Source organism: Rhincodon typus, chromosome 18, assembly GCF_021869965.1.
Source record: "Rhincodon typus isolate 14 chromosome 18, sRhiTyp1.1, whole genome shotgun sequence".
Classification (NCBI taxonomy): domain Eukaryota; kingdom Metazoa; phylum Chordata; class Chondrichthyes; order Orectolobiformes; family Rhincodontidae; genus Rhincodon; species Rhincodon typus.
In genome coordinates, this window is record NC_063349.1 from 55,871,904 (window position 1) to 55,895,717 (window position 23,814).

General features: G+C 42.6%; 1 protein-coding gene across 2 annotated transcripts in view; it reads right to left on the reverse strand.

The window, feature by feature from the left end:
• The window catches only part of LOC125485406, a 91,291-nt gene that overhangs the window by 33,210 nt on the left and 34,267 nt on the right, over window positions 1-23,814 (reverse strand). For both annotated transcript variants that reach the window (XM_048608057.1, XM_048608056.1), the window contains 3 exons: window positions 8,604-8,674; window positions 6,966-7,076; window positions 3,773-3,870 (listed from right to left, as the gene is read on the reverse strand). In XM_048608057.1, the coding sequence (XP_048464014.1) occupies window positions 3,773-3,870; window positions 6,966-7,076; window positions 8,604-8,674 (280 nt within the window). The remainder of the gene's footprint in view (window positions 1-3,772; window positions 3,871-6,965; window positions 7,077-8,603; window positions 8,675-23,814) is intronic.

Genomic DNA, 23,814 nt, shown 5'->3' on the forward strand with positions numbered 1-23,814 from the left:
TATCCCCATCCTCAATGATGGAAGAGCCCAGCACATCAGTGCAAAAGATAAGGCTAAAGCTTTCACAGCAATCTTCAGCCAGAAGTGCTGAGTGAATGATCCATCTCGGCCTCTTCCAGTGGTCCCCAGCATTACAGATACCAGTCTCCAGCCAATTTGATTCACTCCACGTGATATCAAGAAATGGTTGGATATACTGGATACTGCACAGGCAATGGGCCCTGACAAAATTCCAGCAATAATTCTGATGACTTATGCTCCAGAACTTGCCATTCCCCTAGCCAAGCTGTTCCAGTACAGTTACAACACTGGTATATATTCGACAATGTGGAAAATTGCCCAAGTATGTCCTGCACACAAAAAGCAGGACAAATCCAATCTGGCCAATTACCGCCCCATCAGTGTCCTCTCAATCATCAGTAAAGTGATGGAAGGTGTCAGTAACAGTGCTATCAAGCAGCACCTGCTCAGCAATAACCTGCTCAGTGACGCCCAGTTCGGGCTCCGCCAGGGCCACTCAGCTCCTGATCTCATTACAGCCTGGGATTCAAACATGTGCAAAAGAGCTGAATTCCAGAGGTGAGATGAGAGTGACAGCCCTTGGCATCAAGGCTGCATTTGACCGAGTGTAGCATCAAGGAGCCCTGGCAAAACTGGAATCAATGGGTATCAGGGGGCAAACTCTCCGGTGGTTGGAGCCATGCCTGACACATAGGAAGATGGTCGTGGTTGTTGCAGGTCAATCATCTCAGCTCCAGGATATCTCTGTAGGAGTTCCTGAGGGTAGTGTCCTAGGCCCAACCATCTTCAGCTGCTTTATTAATGACCTTCCCTCCATCATAAGGTCAGAGGTGGGGATGTTCACCGATGATTGCACAATGTTCAGCACCATTCACGACTCCTCAGACACTGAAGCAGTCCGTATTCAAATGCAACAAGATTTGAACAATATCTAGGCTTGGGCTAACAAATGGCAAGTGACATTCGCGCCACACAAATGCCAGGTTATGATCGTCACCAACAAGAGACAATCTAACCACCGCCCCTTGACACTCAATGGTGTTACCATCACTGAATCCCCCACTATCAACATCCTGGGGATTATCATTGACCAGAAACTCAACTGGACTCACCACATAGACACAACGGCTACAAGGCTGGGTCAGAGGCTGGGAATACTGTGGTGAGTAACTCACCTCCTGACTCCTCAAAGCCTGTCCACCACCTAAAAGGCACAAGTCAGGAGTGTGATGGAATACTCCCCACTTGGTGCAGCCTTAACAACATCCAAGAAACTTGACACCATCCAGGACAAAGCAGCCCACTTGATTAACACTGCATCCACAAGCATCCACTCCCTCCACCACCGACGCTCAGTAGCAGCAGTGTGTACTATCTACAAGACAAACTGCAGAAATTCACCAAAGATCCTCAGGCAGCACCTTCCAACCCACAACCACTTCCATCTAGAAGGACAAGGGCAGCAGATACCTGGGAACACCACCCCCTGCAAGTTCCCCTCCAAGTCACTCATCATCCTGACTTGGAAATATATCGCCATTCCTTCACTGTCGCTAGGTTGAAATCCTGGAATTCCCTCCCTAAGGGCATTGTGGGTCAGCCTACACCTAGTGAACTGCAGCGGTTCAAGAAGGCAGCTCACCACCACCTTCTCAAGAGCAACTAGGGATGGGCAATAAATGCTGGCCCAGCCAGTGATGCCCACATTCCACAAATGAATAGAAAAAAAAACCCTAGTCCATTCACCAACCACTAACAACATCACCTTCTTCCCATGGCACCTTCCCATGGACTCGCAGAAGGTGCAACACCTGCCCCTTCACCCCCTCCCTGCTCACTATCCAAGAGCCTAAACAATCTTTCCAGGTGAAGCAGCATTTCACCTGTACCTCCTCCAATCTTGTGTGTTGTAATCGCTGCAGCCAATATGGCCTACTCTACAATGGAGAAACTAAACGCAGACTCGGTGAACACTTTGCAGAACACCCCTGGTCTGTGAACAAGCATGACTCTGACCTTCCTGTAGCTGATCATTTTAACACAGCACCAGCTTACATGCCTACATGTCTGTCCTCGGCATGCTGCAAATCTCCAGCAAATCACAGTGCAAACTGGAGGAACAACATCTCATCTTCAGACTAGGCAGAATATTGAGTTCAACACCTTCAAATTGTGAACAAAATCCCATTTCTGCCCTTTATTTTAGCTTTACTTGTTACATTCTCTGTCATAATATCCTCTCTCCCCTCCGCCCACCCTAGTGGGACTGACTGTTCTTTCAAGTCTGGCAGTTAGACGCACCATTGTTCTACCTTTCTCACATTGTGATCACTTAATCTGAACTATCAACATCTTTGCTCCATCAGCACTCTATAGTCTCCCCACACCCTTTCCCAACGAGAGCATAAATGCTGCCCCCTTCACACTTCACTTCAGCTCTGATGAAGAGTCATCTAACTTCGAAATGTTAGCTTGCTCTCTCCATGAATGCTGTCTGACCCACTGTGATTTCCAGTGTCTTCAGTAATTTGCTCCTCTATTGTGCTGTTTCCTGAGGTGGTCATAACAAGAAATTGTGGGTCTTGGCCAAGATTATTGTGAAACAGATGCAATGAGGATATGGATGTGGTGTGATTAAGTGATAATGGTTTGTATAAGAGACTCCTCTTTCTTCTGAACTCCGCTGAATACAATCCTAACTGACTCAACCTCTCCTCATATGCATCCTTTGGTGGGATGGCAGTGGAGAGTGGAAGCAGCTTGTATGATCAGCAATGTTTGTGTATCATAGAGTGCAGATTCCAACCATTCAGCTCATCGTTCCTGTGAAAGACCTTTCAAGGAGCTGTCCTCTTGTCCAACCTTCCACTGCTCATTCCCAAGATTTGTGAAGACAACCTCATTTTTTTTCTCCTTATTTTGGATTGAAGGCCAAAGAGGGGAAACAGGCTGCTGATTATATTCTGAAATCCAAGCTCACAGATGTCCACACCAGCACCAGTAAATTGTAAAATTCATCTGATTATTGTGAAGAATTACATGATTTGGCTAAAATAATTTTCCATGCAACCAATCCTGATTTATTCCCAGTAATTAAATGCCAAATTTCTACTGTTTAGTTTGGCAGTTATGGCCTAAATGATAATGCACCATAACTAATCCTCACATCTATCTCATTTACAGCAATTCAAGTTATGCAGAAAGGGTTGGAAAAATGAGGGTTGTTGGAGCTGTACTCATCCTGGGAGGTAGGGAGTATTCCATCACAGTCCTGGCTTATGCTGGGTAGATGTGAAAAAGCTTTGGGGAGTCAGGAGGTGAGTTATAATCACAGTAGAATTCCCGTTCCTGTAAAATCAAAGGATCCCCAGTGTGGAACTGTGTGGAAACAGGCCATTCGACCCATTGAGTCTACATTGACTCTCCAAAGAGCATCCTACCCAGACCCACCTCCCTACCGTATCCCTGTAACTCTGCATTTCCCATGGCTAATCCACCTAACCTACACATCCCTGGACACTATGAGCAATTTAGCATGGCCAACCCACCTAACCTGTACATCCTTAGACTGTTGGAGGAAACTGGAGCACCTGGGGGAAACCCATGCAGACACAGGGAGAATGTGCAAACTCTACACAGACAGTCACCTGAAGGTGGAATAGTATTTATGTCAATAGTCCTCTGTATTAAGCCATCAGTCACATTATAACAGTTAATACACAGTGCTGAATACAGCTGAGCACAAACTTACTCCAGTTTGGTAATTTTCCGGGCCAGGCTAACCATCACTGCAAACAGCTGGAAATTGGCGAAGCCTTCGATGAAGTGGCAGTCCAGGCTCTCCAGTATCTGAAGGAACAATGTAACAGTCGAAAATACTGCAATCAGGGGAGAACCAATATAAAAACACATATCTACCCAGGAAAAATACAATAGAAATTCAATGAATAAGGCCTGGTACTGCATATTGTTTTAAATTTAGTCAAAGCGAATGGGCGTTACCAGCTAATCCATGTTTTATTATCCTTCTGTGTTGTATTTCTGAATGTGGTGGTGAGCTGCCTTCTTGACCTGCTGATGCTCATGTGGCGTAGGTGTGTCCATTGGGCTGCTAGGAAGGGCATTCGCAGAATATTGACCCAGCAACTGCAAATATATTTCGATGGATGGTGAGTGATTTGCAGGAGAACTTACAGGGGGTAGTGCTCCCATGTATCTGCTTCTATAGAGTCATACAGCATGGAAACAGACGCTTCGGCCGAACTCATTTATGCTGATCAAGTTTCCCAATCTAAACCAGACTTATTTACCCGTATTTGGCCCGTATTCCTCTTAGCCTTTCCTATACATGTACCTGTCCAAATGTCTTTTAAATGTTGTAACTGTACCTGCATCTATCACCTCCTCTGGCAGTTCATTCCATATATGCACCACCCTCTGTGTGAAAAAGTTGCCCCTCAGCTCCCGTTTAAGTCTTTCTCCTCTCACATTAAAATTATGCCCTCTTAGGGAAAATATCTTTGCTATTCACCTTATCTATGCCCCTCATGATTTTATTTTTTTTTATTCATTAACGGAATGGGGGCTTTGCTGGCTAGGCAGCATTTATTGCCCAGAGGGCAGTTGAAAGTCAACCACATTGCTGTGGGTCTGGAGTCACATGTAGGCCAGACCAGGTAAGGATGGCAGCTTCCCTCCCTAAAGGACATTAGTGAACCAGAGATAGTAGGAACTGCAGATGCTGGAGAATCCGAGACAACAAGGTGCAGAGGTGGATGAACACAGCAGGTTAAGCAGCATCATAGGAGCAGCTTAGCCTGCTGTGTTCATCCGGCTCTGCACATTAGTGAACCAGATGGGTTTTTCCCCGACAATCAATAATGATTTCATGGTCATCGTTAGATTCTTAATTCCAGATATTTTATTGAATTCAAATTCCACCATCTGCCGTGATCGGATTTGAACCTGGGTCCCCAGAATGTTATTTAGGTCTCTGGATTAACAGTTCAGCAATGATACCACGAGGCCATCGCCTCCTGCAGTTTATAAAACTCTACAAGGTCACCCCTCAACCTCCTACACTCCAGTGGAGAAAGTCAGCCTATCCAGCCTCTCCTTATAACTCAAACCCTCCAGTCCTGATGACATCATTAGAATTTTATTCTGAACTCCCTTCAATTTAATAGTATCTTTCCTATAGCAAGGCAACCAGAACTAGACACAATACTCCAAAATGGCCTCACCAACGTCCTGTGCAGAGGTTGCAGGTTTGGAAGCTGCTATCAGGAGCCTTGGTAGGTTGTTGCAGCATATCTTGTAGATGGTATACACTGCTTCCACTGTGCATTGGTTAAGGGAGTGAATTTTGAAGGTGGTGGATGAGGTGCCAATCAAGCAGGCTGCTTTGCCCTGGATGGTGTCTGAAATCATTCCACAGAGGCCGGAATCCCGTCAATATGTCCCCCTTTATTAACACATGGAGAGTCCTTGACACTGATTAAGCTTCCTCAGAGCCAGCTGTCAGAGTGAGCAGGATGTCTGACACGCCTGTTCTTATCTGTCAGCCAGGGCTCCCTGATTGGACCAGGTTTACAGCCCCAATCATATTTTATGAGGTCCTCCTGGCTGACCTCATTACAACCACCACAGTGTCTAGCTTTTTGAGTGTTTCTGGAGATGTGCCTGTCCAGGAAAGTGGGGCTTATTCCATCAAACTCCTGATTTATCTGCACAGAGATGCCATAATCAAATGTGGCTCCAGAACCTAAGCAACCCTAAGAAACTAAGCAACATTCACAGACTGAGGTTTGCCAGGAATAAAATTAAAAGCTTTAAATGTGATGTATCAGACTGAATTATACATTTGAAGTTTCAAAGTATTCAAGTTAATTCAGAGGTGTCCCAACTATGACCGTTAGGCTATTGAAACACATGAGCAATGGGCTGTAGCTTGATAGTTAGGTGTCTGTCCAAATGAGCAGAGAATACACTGTGACTAGGATGGACATCACTTCCAGAGTGAATATCCTCTGTTGTGGATGTGGAAGCAATTCCAAAACTGGAGTGTCCTCTCCAGAAGTGAGTAAATAATTTGGAGATCCTGAAAAGCCCAAAAATCAGGAAACCCCAGCCCCATGCTACTCCAGGTCCATAGTCAAGAAATTTAATCCCATTTCTGTACTGCCTTGTTCAGGTGGAACATTATGGACCTGGAGGTTTTGTTGAAAGAAAGATATGCTGTCAAAGATCTTCATTTGTGCATAAGGACTGATGCAAGAGTATCAAGTTTCAAAGGGAACAATAATTTATATTGCACGAGAAACAGGGTGCTGAGAGTGGACTATGACAGGTTAACATATCAGCATGAAGAATGCACCAGGGACAGCTAATATAAAGCTTTTGTTGTAATTCAAGGAAAGCAAGTTGACTCTGATTGGTTGATACACGGGGAATGTGCAAGGGAACAATATTTCCCCCAGGTTTTTGTTTAATTGAGAAGGTGCAATAACCTGGGACAAACTCCTCCTGCCTGGGTCCTGTGCAAACATAAGACAGCAGGCATTTTGAGCCTGACTAATAATTATAAATTGGTTGCTAATATAATTCTTAACAGACCCAAAATTGAGTAAAATATGGAGTAAAAGAGGCATAAAAATGAAGATTGTGTAGCGACACTAAATTGTGCATTATTTTCCAGCTAGCTGCCCCTGTTTATAAATGGCATTAACGAGCCTCCCTAAACCCAGATTGCCTTAGGCAGGCCCTACACCTGCCAACGTGCTGGAAGTACACAAAGACGGAAACGTGCATTAATATGGACCCATCGCAGATAGGGCCTTGTAAGGTACAATTCTGCATCAAGAAAAGGGGAAACCGAGAAAGCAGGTGAAAGTCTCCATGATTACGGAAAGCAAAACATTCTCAGCAGCTGATTATACAATTACCCTGTAAATATAAATTTCTTCAGAGTCAGTGAGTGTCTCAAATGTGACCATTTCTTTCAGAGCCATTATTACTTCAACACAAGTCAAGTAGCCGTCATTATCTTTATCCACCTGCAAGGCAATTGAGAAACAACAAAGGGAGTCAGTAAGGAGTCTTAACCAGAAATAGATGGAATCAACCAAGCAGTATCTGCACAAATAACAAGAGAAGTACAATAGTTAACTACATCGTCATATTACATCATCACCTCCTGAGTGAAGAAATCGCTCCTCATCGCAGTTCTAAATGGAACTGCCCCTTAATTGGAGACTGCATTCTCTGGTTCCCACTGCCATCTCTAGCCCAAGGGATACACCCCTTCCTGTATCCATCCTATAAGAATTCTGCATTAAAAACAAAGAATTGTGGACGATGAAGATCTAAAATAAAACCAGAAATTGCTGCAGAAAGCCAGTATGTCTGGCATCTTCTGTGGAGAAAGAAACAGAGTTTGTGTTTTAACACCAGTGACCCTTCTTCAGAATACTAAAGAATTTTGTAAGTTTCCATGAGATCACCTCTGACTCCTCGAAACTCCAGGAACTGCAAACCCATGAAATTTGTGCCAGGCAAAAAGAGTTATCAGCTCATCTTTCTGCTGTTGTCCCACAGCTCTGTAGGGTACAGATCCCTACTCATTGTGGGTGTTTTTTCTCTCCATTTCAATCTGGAATTTCCTCCGTAAACTCTTCCACTTCTCTTTCTCCTCCTTCAAGAAACTCTTTAAAAGCTATCACCAGGTCAAATATAAAACTTGATGTCAAGTTTTGTTTGAGAGAGCACCTATGTAGTACTGTAATGATACTGTGACTTTACAAAGTGTATTTTGTCCTGGTCTTTTTTTTGAAGAGGGATCTTAAGTCAGAGGTGTCAAGTCATCTATTGAAAACTCATAAGGTAAACAGCTTGTTAAGCCTTGGGTATTTTTTTAAAAATTGGACCAATAGAAACAGCCTGAATGTGTGCGGCAAGCTCCCATAGAACCAGGATTTTAAATTTTAGTTTTTCAGTAGGAGTCACTGGGTTTTGAAGCTGGGTTTGGAAGCTGCAGTACATCTTGTCCTGCTGCTTTCTATCTCTCAGAGTTTTCTCTTGATGTTTTTCCTCCTGAACTAGAGAATTATGTGAGACAATCTATTTTACTGAATTTGCCTTTGCCAAGTGTGTGTATAGGATGTCACTATATTGGAATAGTTACTGTTTAGTAGTAAAATAATTTATCATTCTGTTAAGTTTTCCAACATTAAGTTATTCCAATGTCTTCTTTATTTTGTTGTATTTTAACCATAGTGTATGAATAAAATTTCAAAAGCTTCAATTTGGTAGCTTAACCAATTGAATTGCATTTGGAACTCAATGTCTGGCACTTGCCTTTAAAATAAGAAAAAGTTAGGGTTTAGGCTATCTTCTTAATATATTTTGAGGGGTCTGGTCTGGTCTGTAACAAGTACCTTGGAATGTTTTACAAGCTAGAATCTCTTCTCTAACTGTAAGTTGTTGTCGTAGATATGATCAGAGGGGGAGATTTGAACCGGACACTGAGCTGGATGTTACTTGCACTGGTCTGTCTATCGTTGTTAGAGGAGAACACAACTTACCTCTTTAAACTTCTTTTTGTACAGTGCCAACTCCTCACGATTGAAAATGCAATATTTCTCCAAAAAGTTAACTGGAAGGTAAAGAGAAAGAATCATGAGTTGGGGAATCTGCCAATGTCGTCAATCCCAAACAATGGAATTCCTCAGTATTTACAAAATGCTCAAACATAAATGAACATTTCAAAAGCTGTTACTTCACCAATAACAGGAGCAGAGTCAGTCAAACTCTACTTCAGCACACTATTGACATGTTGGCAAATGACAATTCTCATTTTGAGAGTCTGTTCTTCCAGAGAGACCTTGAATGAGGAAGCGAGGAGAATGTGTTGGCTGGTTTTGAAGACGGTGGTGGAAAAATAGTTTCCATTAGATTCCCAGCTGCCTTTCTACGTTCAGATAACACTGACAATGCCTTAACTCAGATTATAAACCCAAAGAAGCATCCAGTACCAGAAACATAAAATGATAATGCACAGAAAAAGGCCATTTGGCCCATTGATCATGCACCAGTTCTTTCTTTTATACCCAGAAGTGCTATCACAGACAACCAGGTGGGTTTTCCCACTATCAAATCATCTAGGCAATTTTAACGTATTAACCACCACCACTAAATCACCCAATTGTTCAATTTACACACAGAGCCCATTCAGGACAAATGCAATTATATGAAAGATGAGGAAAATGTAGGGAGAGAGGGAAAGGGGAAGAGGTGGAGAAGGCTAAATCCAAATGGAGTTAGAAGGAGAGATAAGGCACTCTACCCACTGCAGTGCCCACTTTTCTTTTAAAGTATTGGTGGACACTGAGGGTCTCCTCTCCAATGACACTTGGCACAAAAGTAGACGCAGAAGATGGGCAGACAATTGTCAACTATGACCCACTCCAATGCCTACTGCCTGGACCTGTTAATGGTCAACTTGGCCACACCCAGGAGTAGATCCAGGAGGAGGTCCTTTGTTCCAGTTCCTTGTAAATGTGATCAATTGGTTCTATTCTCACCCACTCTTTCCACTTCTCAACAACTTAGTGAATTCCCTTTGAAAGTTCCTATTGAACCTGTTTCCATCACCCTTTCAAACAATAGATGATAAGAACTCAATTAGGATTTACTGCTAAAGGAATGCAGCACAAGAGTGGGAAATTGTTATTATGATTGTGGAATGCGCTGGTGTTTTTGCATCCAGAGTACTGTGTACCACTTTGGTCCATTACTTAAGAAAGGAGGCAATTGCATTGGAGGCAGATCAGAGAAAGCTTGCTAGATTAATCCCAGAGATGAAAGGCTTGTCTTATGAAGAAAGTTTGAACAGTTTAGGCTAGAGTTTAGAAGTATGAGAGGAGGTCTAATTGAGGAATATAAGATGCTAGAGGGGATTTTAAAAAGTACACATTTCCTCATATGAGGCAATCTAGAATGATAAGGCAGAGTTTTAGGATAAGGGGTGCCAAAAGAGGAATTACTTTCCTCATAGGGTTGGGTGGCATTCACTATCCCAGAGTGTGATGGTTTCTGGGACATTGAATAAATTTACAGAGGAGATAGACAGGTTTTCAATTAGTAACAGGTTTAAAGGTGATGGGGAATGGGCAGGAAAGTGGATTTGAGACCGAGGTGATGCACCATGATTAATTAGCGGAACAGGCTCACAGGGCTGAATAGCTTCCTCCTGCTCCTGGTTCATATGTTCACTGTCAAACTTGCTTCCACATTTCTCCTCCAATTGTTTTACCGTCAAACTGTGCCCTCTAGGCTCTGGCACTTGAATCAGTCTCTACTTATTTACTGTCAAAACCCCCCATGATCTTTGAACACTCAATTAAATATCTCCTCAAACTTTTCTTCTCTAGGGAGGAGAACATTAAAGGAACCCATTTTACTGATGACAACTAACATCCAAGAATCACTAAATGGACTGTAATAATTGTTGGCCCATCATGTGGAGGCAGCAGGGTCATGAAATTGTCTTAAAGTGAAAGCGTCATATTCCCTATTAGACCACCATGGGGTCATCAGTACCTTAAAGTTTAAAGACTGAAATTTGCTTTTGTGTAAGTCAGCAGCTCAAGCTGAAAGAAAACAAAAAGATCCTACCTTTAAAGAAATAGGTTCCATTTAAAGCTACACAGTCTACGAAAGTTTCCTACTTCATTACAACAGTGCTCCAGCCCATGCGTACAGCGAGCAGGCCAGTCGGCTGAGACACTTGCTTTCCATTCAATCCCTCACTCTGGCCCCTGCTTCTAATTCAGGGACAGCTGGCAAAAGATGATGAAAATGTTTGTAATCAATTGAGAGTCACTGACTCCATTTCTTTCATATAATAGAAAGCTTTTGTATTTTGTTCCAAGGGACTGGCCGCCTTATCAGTTCACCCGGTTACTTTTATTTTAATCTTTCTGCGTTTGCTCACAAATCCTCCTGGATTTATTGCAGATGCAACCAGCCCAGTGAAAATAATCGTACAAGCGAAGGGACTCGTCAACTCCTGGCTAGAATACTGAATGATTCCAATGGGAAATTAACCAGACAAAAGAGGCACTGGGCTGATAAATGAAGAGAGCTTCATTACTATGGTGCTCTGACAAGCTTAACACTCTTAATGTCTGTTTGGCAAAACCTCATGACAAATATTACAAGTCATTGTAAGTTGTAGTGGTTCTGTTGCTAGACAATATTTCTAGACCATGTAGATTCAACTTGCAACTGTAGTTTGAGAACTTGAATTTAGTTCATAATTTCAGGAAAAGGGACTTAGAAATAATTTGTCATTATCTGGAAAACAATACTGATTCAATATTGCCCTCTATATAAGGGAATGTGCTGGATTTATTCAGTATGAGCCTATATGTGACACAAGTCCCACACTAACAAAGAGAACCCTTAGCTGATCTCTGAAATGGTCAAGGAAGCCACTCAGTAGGATCAGCATTTTTTTTTTATTTACAGATATGGATGTCTCTGGCTGGACCAGCATTTATTGTCCATCCCAAGCTGTCCTTGAGAAGGTGGTGGTGAGCTGCGTTATTGAACTGCTACAGTCCACATCTGTGGGTGGACCCACAAGGATGGATATTAGGATGGATATTCACCATTGTGTCATTTTTTAAAGTCAGGATCGTGACAGGAATTTGCAGGTGGTATTCCCATGAATCTTCTAGATGGAAGTGGTCATGGGTATGGAAGGTGAAGTGCTGTAGTGGATCTTGTAAATGAGACACACTGTTGCCAACTTGTAGTGAAGGGAATGGATATTGAAGATCTACTTGTGGTGCTGATCAGGCGGGATGCTTTGTCCTGGACGATATCGAGCTTCTTGAATGTTGTTAGTGCTGCACCCATCCAGGCAAATGGGGAGCATTCCAACAGCCCAAACCTGAATGTCGTCCAATCTTTGCCACATTGAGAGAGACTGCACTTAAAAAACTTGCTGGTGGGCCAGGCACAAACTCAGAAATTATGTTTAACTGAGTAATGTTTCTGCAGAGAGTGGGAGCCTGTGGAATTCTCTGTAACAGAAACAATCGAGGCCAAAACATTGAATGTTTTCAAGAAGGAATTAGATTTGTGAATCATGGAATCATACAGCCTTTGGCCCATTGAGTCTGCACAGACAAAGACAGCTGTTCACACGAGTCCTATACTCCAGCACTTGATCCATGGCCTTGAATGTTATGACATTCCAAGTGCTCATCCAAGTACTTTTTAAAGGTCGTGAGGTTTCCCACCTCAATTACCTGTCCAGGCAGTGCATTCCAGACACCACCACCCTCTGGTTGAAAATATTTTCCTCAAATCCCCTCTGAACTTCCTGCCTATCAACTTAAAATTAACGCCCCCTCATTATTCAACCTTCAGCTGGGAAACAGCTGCTTTCTATCAACACTCACAATGCCCCTAATAATCTTAGACACCTCTATCAGATCTCCTCTCAGCTTTCTTTTCTCCAAAGAAAACAACCCAATCTTATCCAGCCTCTCTTCATCACCAAACTGCTCCATCCCAGGCAAAATCCTGGTGAGTCTCTTCTGCACCCTCTCCAGTGTAATCACATCCTTCCAATTGTGCAGCGACCAGAACTGCACACAATACTCCAGCTGTGGTCTAACCAAAATCCTGTACAGCTCCAATATAAACTCGCTGTTCTTATAATCTATGATTTTAATCTGTGACTGACAAAGGCAAGTATCCCATATGCCTTCTTGACTAAAAACTGAAAGAACTGGGGATGCTGTATATCAGGAACAAAAGCAGAAGTTGCTGGAAAATCTCAGCAGGTCTGGCACCATCTGTGAAGAAAAAATCAGAGTTAACGTTTCGGGTCCGGTGACCCTTCTTCAGAATGTTCAGTAGGCTCAAAGGGCCGAATGGCCTAATCCTGTTCTGAGTTGCTGGAAAAGCTCAGCAGGTCTGGCAGCATCTGTGAAGGAATAAAACAGAGTTAACGTTTCGGGTCCAGTGACCTTTCCTCCGAACTCTGTTTTTTCCTTCACAGATGCTGCCAGACCTGCTGAGCTTTTCCAGCAACTTTTACAGCATCCACAGATCTTTCGGTTTTTATGTAGATATTTTAAGTTTGGAAATGGGTGCTGTTGTGCCTCACAGAAAAACACAATAATTTATCTCAAGGCATCTAGAACATAGAAGGATGAGAGCAATGCTTCTGTTGTACAGACTTTATTTGAGACTCTATCTTGAGGAACCTCACACCTCAGGAAGGAGATAATGGCTTTGAAGTGGGAATGGAACAGAGTCACCAGAACAAAACTGAGGTTCAAAGACATACCATATGAGGACATGGTATATAAACATGCTTAGAATTCCTGCTGGTACTGAAGGTAGATCTGATCAAGGTGTTTAAAATATGATAAGCATTTAATAGTGTAGATGGCAAAACCTTCTTAATATTATGGAGAGATCAAGAACAATGTAATTACCTTGATAGAAGTGGTCCATGTCCAAATGCAATAAGACCTAGACAATATAGGCTTAAGCTGAAAAGTGGCAAGTGACACTCACCCCACACAAATGCCAGGCAATGACCATCTCAAGCAAGATAGTTCCAAACATCCACCCTTGACACTCAATGACATTACCAGCAGTGAATTCCCTACGATCAACATCCTGGGGGTTACCATTGTCTGGAAACGGATCTGGACTCACCATAAAAATACAGTGACTATAAGAGCAGATCAGAGACTAGGAATCCTGCAGCGAGTAACTCACCTTCTGACTCCCTGAAGCCTGTCCACGATCTACAAGGCACAAAAACAAAGTTGCTGGAAAAGCTCAGCAGGTCTGGCAACATCTGTGAAGAAAAAATCAGAGTTAATGTTTTGGGTCTGGCGACCCTGTTCTGTGGAAGGCTCACCAGACCTGAAACATTAACTCTGATTTTTTCTTCACAGATGCTGCCAGACCCGCTGAGCTTTTCCAGCAATTTTGTTTTTGTTCCTTGATTTACTGCATCCGCAGTTGTTTCAGTTTCTACAGGGCACAAGTCAGGAGTGTGATGGAATACTCCCCACTTGCCTGGATGGGTGCAGCTCCAATAATACTTAGGAAGCTTGACACCATCCAGGACAAAGCAGCCCGCTTGATTGGCATCATCTCCACAAGCATCCACATCCCTCCACCACCAACGCTCAGTAGCAGCAGTGAGTACTATCTACAGGATGTTCTGCAAAAATTCACCAAAGATCCTCAGACAGCACCTTCCAAAACCATGACCACTTCCATCTAGAAGGACAAGGGCAGTAGATATATGGGAATACCATCTTCTGCAAATTCCGCTTCAAAACCATCCTGACTTAGAAATATATCACCATTCCTATAATAGCGGCAACTAGAGATGGGTAATAAGTGCTGGTCCAGCTAGAGAGGTCCTTGAATTCATAACCTTCTGGCTCAGCTGAGAATGCAACCCACTGAGCCCTGGCTGACATTGAAGCAAAGAATAATTCTGCTCTCTCATTTCCTCACCCATGAGTAACAGATGTATAATTTACTTAATACAACAGTTTAGAAAAACTTTACAGTCATTGATACAAATGTTCAAGACCTGGGAGCACCCTTTCTGCTGCAAAGATGTTTATGATTTGTTTTTTTTTCTTGAATAAGGATCCTTTTATCAAAGTAAAACAGAAAACATCAATTAATGCCGCCATATTGTCTGAAATTGCCTCTATAGAATTTCTTGAAATTAATTCCTTGTCTCGTCTTTCGTCTCATTAGAATTCCTACAATGTTGTCCCTTTGTTCGTGTCATACACTGACTGAGATAAGCTTTGTATTCCAGGGCCACTAATGGTATGAAATTGCCAATTGTAGGTTTTACATTTTCAAACATACCTCTACAGGAGATTGACTTTATATAACACGCTTAGTAAAGCATACTTCAGCGTCTGTTCTCTCAATTCCAAAATCTGTGGATGCGCCTTTCAAAGCCATTTTAGAAATTATATATATATATATATATATATATATATATATAATACACACGAGATAGATATCGTTCTTAGAGTTAAAGGTATCAAAGGATTATTGGGAGGAAGCGGGTACAGGGTACTGAGTTGGGTGATCAATGATCTGCCATGATCATATTGAAAGGCAGAGCAGGCTCCAAGCACCATTTGACCTACTCTTGTTCCTATTTATAATGTTTCTGTGTACCACACTAGTGTGGGAGATAATGTGATCTCATTTAGTGACAGCTTCAGGTATCCTGTGTAGCTCTAGTTGAAATCATTCATCACAATGGGCTTGCATTCTGTACAGTTCCTTAGAGAAAGAAGCTAGTTGAAAAATGCTTTCATTATTCTGGGAACTATTCAATGTTGTCTTATTGAAATTATAGTCATATCCCAGATGGATATCTGGCTTGGTAGACCCTAACCTTTTTTTTAAACCCCATGGAGATCAGTTACTAAATAAAAACAGAAAGAACTACAGATACTGTATATCAGAAACGAAAACAGAAATTGCTGGAAAAGCTCAGCAGGTCTGGCAGCATCTGTGGAGAGAAAATAGAGTTAATGTTTCAGGTCAAGTGACCCTTCCACAGAATGCAGTTTTTAACTTTTTAACATAGAGGGTCGTGCGTGTATGGAATGAGCTGCCAGAGGAAGTGGTGGAGGCTGCTATTATTACAACATTTAAAAGGCATCTAGATGGGTACATGAATAGGAAAGGTTTAGAGGGATATGGGCCAAATGCTGGCAAATGGGACTAGATTAATTTAGGATATCTGATCAGCATGGACAAGTTGGGCTGAAGGGTCTGTTTCCATGCTGTACATCTCTATGATTCTATAGCTTTATGACTCTATCATCAGATCCAAAATAACCTGATCCCTGATTGGATCCACGACGTATTGTTCTGGGAGACTGCCCTGAAAATGAGCTAGAAATTCTTCATCATCGCTTCCTCTGTCAACCTGATTATCCTGAACTGATAATTCTCAACTCCACTTTCCAGCCTTTTCCCCATACCCCTTGATTTTCTTACTGATTAAAATCTGTCTAACAAAGCCTGTCTAATGAAGCCTTAAATATATGTAATTGCTCTTGTAATCATTTCAGCTTCTGGCATTTTCTTTTGGCTTTATGTCTATTTTGGATAATGTCTCTATTGAAAAGCTTCTGGATTGCGTTTCTTTGCTCTATAAATGTAAAATCCTGCTTAGAGCTGGAAATACTCCTTCACACACAGAGTAACCTGTTGCCGGGTAAATTGGACCTGACATTCCTTAAAATAGAGATGAACAAGGGAAGGTTAATCAATATGCTTAAAATTATGAAGGACTTTGATGAAGGGAAACAAGGAGAAGATTTATTTCACTGACAAGAGGATAGGTTTCGAAATTTAAAGCAATTGTGAAAAAGAAAGACTAAATTGGATCGTCTGAATGGCCTTTCCTGTAATTATTTGGAAGCGGTATCTCCCCATATAGGGAGGAGGGTGCAGGTAGCAGGTTTTCAAGGCTAGGTTGGAAGAAACAAGTGAGATATGTATCATTGTAGGTGGGGTGCTCCCAATTTGCATAGGGCTAAAGCCCCATCCCTCTCAGCTTCTAAGCAGATTTCTTAAAATAAAATGACCTGCCCAGTCTCGTCTGCTCATGCCAACCATTTCCTGGAGTGGGAAACATATTATTCTTGTCAATTGGCCTATTAACAAGCTCAATTGGACCATAATTATCAATTTCAAAATGGCAGGTAGGTCGCTGATTTTGACGCCTGCTCACCTGTCCTGTGATAGGTGACAAATGGGAATGTGTTGGCTTCATGTCCTATGCAGCCCTAGGTCTTTGTGTCAATGCTGGAAGCTGGTAGTCCACTGTGCCACCTGGAATACCGTCAAGGAGGTAAGAGGTTAACACTCACATGCGTGGTTAAGATTCCCTGTTTAATCCACTGATTCACTGAAGTGTTTGGTCGCTTGCCTATTAGCGTGTGATCCCATTAGTGCCAGCCATGGCTTAGTGAATGGCTAGTGATTCAGAAAATCATTGGTCCAGTCCAGAGCCTTTATCAAGGCTGACACTCCCAGACCAGTACTGAGGGAACGCTGTAGAGGTGGCATTATTGTGACAAGATGCTAAACTGAAAAATAAACCGAAAGAACTGCAGATGCTGTAAATCAGGAACAAAAACAGAAGTTGCTGGAAAATCTCAGCAGCATCTGTGAAGAAAAAAAAAATCAGTTAATGTTTCAGGTCCGGTGACCCTTCCTCAGAACAGATGATACTAAACTGACCTCCTTCTGGACTTCAGGGAGTACATTATGAGGAGAGAATACACAAATTAGGCCTGTTTTCTCTAGAATTTCAAAGGTTCAGGGCAATTTGATCAAAGTCTTCAAGGTGATAACAGGAAAAGTCAAGACAGATAAAGATAACTATTCCCACTGTTTGGGGATTCTAGAACTAGGGACATAGTCTGAGAATGAGGGCCAGACTGCTCAAGAGAGTCATAGAGCTGTACAGCACAGAAACAGACCCTTTGGTCCAACTCATTCATACTGACCAGATATCTAAATCAATCTAGTCCCATTTGCCAGCATTTCGCCCATATCCCGCTAAACCCCTCCTATTCATGTACCCATCCAAATGCCTTTTAAATGTTGTAATTCTACCAACCTCTACCACTTACTCTGGCAGCTCATTCCAAACACACATCACCCTCTGTGTGAAAAAATTGCCCCTTAGATCCCTTTTAAATCCGCTCTCACTTTAAACTTATAACCTCTAGTTTTGGATTTGGATACCCTGGGAAAAGACCTTGGCTATTCAATCTATCGATGCCCCTCATGATTTTATAACTTCTACACGGTCACCCCTCTGACGTTCTAGGGAAAATAGCCCTAGCCTATTCAGCCTCTCCCAATAGCTTGAACTCTCCAATCCTGGCAACATCCTTGTAAATCTTTTCTGAACCCTTTCAAGTTTCACAACATCCTTCCTATCAGGGAGACCAGAATTGAACGTAGTATTCCAAAAGTGGCCTAATCAATGTCCAATACAGCCACAACCTGACCTCCCAACTCCTATACTCAATGCACTGACCAATAAAGGCAAGCAACTGAATGTTTTTATGGCAAGGCTAGATAAATTTTTGAACAGTAAAGGAATTAAGGGCTATGGTGAGTGGGCGGGTACATGGAGCTGAGTCTCCAAAAGATCAGCCATGATCTTATTAAATGGCGGGGCCAGATGGCCTACTCCTGCTCCTAGTTCTTATGTTATGTTATACCAAATGCCTTCTTCACTATCCTATCTACCTGTGACTCTACTTTCGAGGAACGATGAACCTGTACTCCAAGATCTCTTTGCTTAGCAACACTGCCCAGGTCATTACTGTTCAGTGTACAAGTCCTGCCTTGATTTGCCTTCCCAAAATGCAGTACCTCATTTATCTAAATTAAACTCCATCCGCCACTCCTCAGCCCATTGGCCCATCTGATCAAGTTCCCATACTGCACTCTGAGGCAACCTTCTCGGCACAAAGGATAGTAGAGGTTTGGAACTCTCTTCCACAAACAGCAGTGAATGCTGATCAGTTGTTAATTTAAAATCTGAGGTAGATAAACTTTGGTTAAGCAAAGGCATTAATGGATATTCAGCCTGAGGCACGTTTATGGAATTAGGCCACAGATCAGCCTTGATCTCATTGAATGGCAGAACAGGTTTGAGGGACTGAATGGCCTACTCCTGTTCCTATGTTCATCTCTGGTAGAATGTAAACAATAACATGACACTATTTTGAAGAAGAACAAGAGAATGCTCCCTGGCCAATATTTATCTCTTTGTCAGCATTTCTGAAGCAGCTGATCTGGCCATCATTGCATTCACACATGTGGGATCCTGCTGTTTGCATGTTTAAAATATCTGTAATGGGATGGGAGCATGACTGGAAAGGCCTGCATTTGTTGCCCATCCTAACTGCCTTTAAACTGAATGATTCACTCAACCACTTCAGAGGGCAGTTATGAGTCAATGACATTGCTGTGGGCCTGGATTCACATGTAGATCAGGCCAGGTAAGGATGGCAGTTTCCTTCCTGGAAGGACATTAGTGAAATAGGTGAGTTTTTATGATGATAATAGTCATGGCCACTATGACTGAGATTCACTTTCAATTCCCGATGTTAATGATCGAATGTAAATTCCACCATCTGTTTCAGTGGCATGGCGGCTCAGTGGTTAGCACTGCTGCCTCACAGCGCCAGGGACCCGGGTTTGATTCCATCCTTGGGTGACTGTCTGTGAGGAGTTTGCACATTCTCCCCATGTCTGTGTGGGTTTCCTCCGGGTGCTCCGGTTTCCTCCCACAGTCCAAAGATGTGCAGGCTAGGTGGATTGACCATGCTAAATTGTCCCGTAGCGTACAGGGATGTGTAGCTTAGGTGGGTTGTAGGGGAATGGGTCTGGGTGGGATGCTCCAAGGGTCGATGTGGACTTGTTGGGCTTGTGGATGGTTAGTCCAGTGACATTACCACTATGTCACACGCTTGTAAATCTGGCTGGTGATTCTGCTACATTACAGCAGTGATTACACTGGGAAAGACACCTTGCTGGCTGGATCGAGCTCTGTAAATTTAGGATTAGCCCTTGTCTCCATCCACTTCTGTAGCAAATGGCTGCACCCATTCCCATTGCATGCTCCAACGCCAAGGCTGTGACATGTGGAATGACTGGTCCCTGGTTCAGTGAGTGCCCCTGCTCCATTGTTATTGTGGGTATGGCTCCAGCTGTGTGTACCTTTATAGCTGCAGACAGCCCTTCGCTTTTCTTTCTTAATCTTCCAAAAAGTAGAAAAAGAAAAAGCTGACAAGTTTTAACATCAGCTGTGGGTTTTTCTTTTCCTCTCTCTCTCTGTGGCCACTCTGAGCATGAATGGCTGCAGACTAGCAGATTAAAACTGATAAGGGAATCTAAACAAATTACATGCTATTATTCTTCAATATTGCTATGATTATTGGGCACAATGAACCAATAACAAGGCGCATTGTGAAAGGTGACTCCCTGGTTCACTTAATGTAATGATCTCTTTTACAGATTTGCACAGTAAACAACAGCTGCCTTTATTAATCACCAATCAATGTCTTGCTGTTTGTTTGCTTTTATAATTGAAATTCAATGCCACTTTTAATCGTATATCCTGCAGGCGGGCTCTGATAATCCTGTCAATACTCCGAAGCAGAGGCTTAGATTCCTGCTACGCTCTTTCAATTGAAAAGGTTTCCATTTTCACTTTGATCAAACCTGTTTCAAACTGTAATCACTTTCTTCCTCCAAATGTTTTGTCCCTAGTCTGATATTTGTAGGTTTGCACCTTTAGTACCTGACTCCTACTCGGAGACTACAGGACAGTCAGGTGCAAACATGCAGACGCAAAACTTCCTCAGACAATAGAGCGCAGGGTTCTGCGGAAGGGGGCTTAGAACATTGGCAAAAGGTGAATACAGGAAGGAGAAAGGGGAAGGAGGGAGAGGGAAAAGGTAAGAAAGGAGAAGGGAGAAGGAGAAGGAGATAATGAGGGAGACAGAGTGGGAGAGGGGTACCAAAGACCAGGGAAGGAGAAACAGAAGAAATGGGGGTGAGGAGAAAGAAGACGGAGGAGGAGATGGAGAAAGGTTTAGTGCATCAAGGTAGAGGAAAGAGAGAATAAAGGGATAAAGAGGAGAGGTAATTAAGCAAGGAGGGAAGAAAAAGCAAAACAAGGTGGTGATAGGGAGAAATTGGGATAGGATTTTTCACAGGATGAGGGCGTCGCTGGCTAGGTAGCATTTATTGCCCATCCCTAACTACCCAGAGGGCAGTTCAGAGTCAACCACATTGCTGTGAGTCTGGAGTTACATGTAGGCCAGACCAGGTAAGGATAGCAGTTTCCCTCCCTAAAGGACATTAGTGAACCAGACAGGTTTATCCTTGACAATGGATTCATGGTCATCATTAGAATCTTAATTCCAGAATTTTATTGAATTCAAATTCCACCATCTGCTGTGGCAGGATTTGAACCTAGGTCCCTCAAACATTACCTGTCTTTCTAGATTAGCAGTCTGCCAATAATACCACTAGCCCATCACCTAAATGGATGAGAATAGGGGATTAAGTAAGAGAAGCGGTGCAAGAGAGGGAAGAAAGAAGGAGGAGAGAGGGGAACAGGAGGGATGAGAGGAGGGAGTGAGGGTAGAGTGAAGAGAGAAAGAGGGAGTGAGGAGGGGGTGAAAGGGGAGAGAGGAAGTGTGGAGGTGAGTGGGTTGAGGAGGGCAAAAGGAGAGAGAGAGGAGGGGAGTACTCAGAGGTAAGCAGAGGATGGAAAGTTGGCTGAGAAGAAACAATTGAGAAGGAGAGAGAAGAATCAACACCGTGCCTTTCAATAATTTGTCAAAGTCACCCAATTACATTAAAGCATGTTCACATTGACATTGGTGGAATTTGAATTCAATAAAAATCTGGAATTTGGAGTCTAATGATGACCAGCATGAACACAATGGGCTGAAGAGCCTCTTTCCATGTTGTAAAACTTCTATACCTCTATGACAATGATACAGTCTTTACAAAATTCAAGTTTTGCCATCTGTCATGAATGGGATTCAAATCCTTTCCCGCAGGCCTGGATTATTAGTCCAGTGATAGTATCACTACATCATTGTCTCCTATTAATATACTCAATGGCCTCTTTCTGTGTTATAACTTTACAATGGTTCTAAAAATTGAACTATCTCAGCCTTGAAAAGCTCCAAATGACCTCCAACATAAACAATGTTTCAGAGAGAATTTCAAACATCTGTTACCTTCAGTAGGAAACCAAAGTCACTTAAAAAATAAAGGTTAATGTATGGCCTTAAAGGATGCTGGAGGTCGATTTAAGAGTAAGTCATAGAAGGGAGTAGGATATCAATTGAAGGTAAGAAAAATGCAGGACTGAAGGAAAGAGTAGGGCAGCCAAACTAAAGGAACTAATTAGGGTGGCAGAGTGGCTCAGTGGCTCAGTGGTTAGCACTGCTGCCTCACAGTGCCAGGGACCTGGGTTCAATTCCACCCCTGGGTGACTGTCTGTGTGGAGTTTGCACATTCTCCCTGTGTCTGTGTGGATTTCCTCTGACAGTCCAAAGATATGTAGGTTAAGTGGATTAGCCATGGGAAATACAGGGTAAGGGGGTGAGTCTGAGTGGGATGCTCTTCAGAGAGTTAGTGTGGACTTGTTGGGCTGAATGGCCTGTTTCCACACTGTAGGGATGCTATGATCTCTTTCAAAAACCTTGAACAGTTTCAGTGGCCTATTGTGCTGCAAGACTTTATGAAAGGGTGTCACCAACAACAAGAAAGAGTCATCAATGCTAACATTTCTTCAATAGATCTCTAGTAGCTACAGATTCTTTTATCATAATTGGCTCATTAATTGCTCAACAAGACCTGCTGCAATCATTCCAAATTGACCTTGGCTCCTGACCTTCCATTTTAACAGCCACATACTCCCAGGCAGATTATTAACCCAGCAGCCTATCAAATCTCATTTGCACAACAAAATATTATTTATCCTTCTAGTATTGGGCAAATAATTGTCCCTGATATTTGCGAACTAATAGTTTACAGAGGAAAGACGCTATGTCATAAAGTCACTCAGCCCATTCGATGGCCTTACTATGTTCTGAACCACATGCTATCACTGAAGGCAAACAGATATGGTTAAGTGTGTGATATGCTTTAACATGAGGAGGGCAATATGCAATCTTCAAAAGTAATGCACATTATCCTAATCGATTAAACATTTAAATGCTTAACGAAATCTTCCTAATGTTTCTTCACACGACACATGTCAGCTGATTCAACTCTTCATTATGTTTGAAGCATATTTTACCCCAGGTAACAAGAAGGGATAACTCTGCCCTAGTATAGTCAGAAGCCACACAACACCAGGTTATAGTCCAACAGATTTATTTGAAATCACAAGCTTTCAGAGCGCTGTTGCTTCATCAGGTGAACTCCGAAAGCTTGTGATTTCAAATAAACCTTTTGGACTATAACCTGTTGACTTGTGACTACTGACTTTGTCCATCCCAGTCCAACATCGGCACCTCCACATCATGGCTAATATAATCAAACATTTGGAAATTACTTTGAACATCGCTGAAAAGAGAAATGTATCACTGTAGCTTTTTCTCTCACACTCATCAGGACAAATACAAGAATAGCAAATTTCAAACCATTGCACAACTTATATTACAGGAGTGAAGGGTGCTGGTTGGTCAGCAAATTGACTCTCTTTGGTTAAGGTGTTGGCGTAGAGAAAGTACTGCAGACTTCCGAAGTTCCTGAGTAATTCAAAAATGATGCAAGACTTGAACATAATCCTTTTGCTTGCTGAGAATGGGCCCCTAGGAATGAATGATTAAACTGTTGCAGCCGTAGACACAGGAGTAGGCTTTTGAGCTCTGTGGGCCTGACCTCCATTTCGCCACCTTGCTCCATGCCATTTAATAACAAAAAATGATCAATCACACAGTTTTCAATTTTTCAATTGAACTCTGGAGTGCCTTTTTTGGTGGCAGGGGAAAAGTTTGAGGTTTTCTCTTCCGTTTCAGTTTGAGGAAACGCTTCCTGACATCAGCCATGAATGGCCTAGCTTTAATTTTAGGGTTGAATGACTGCCTTTTCCAGATTCTCCCACCAGAGAAAATAGTTCTTCTCAAGCTGCTCATTTTGGAT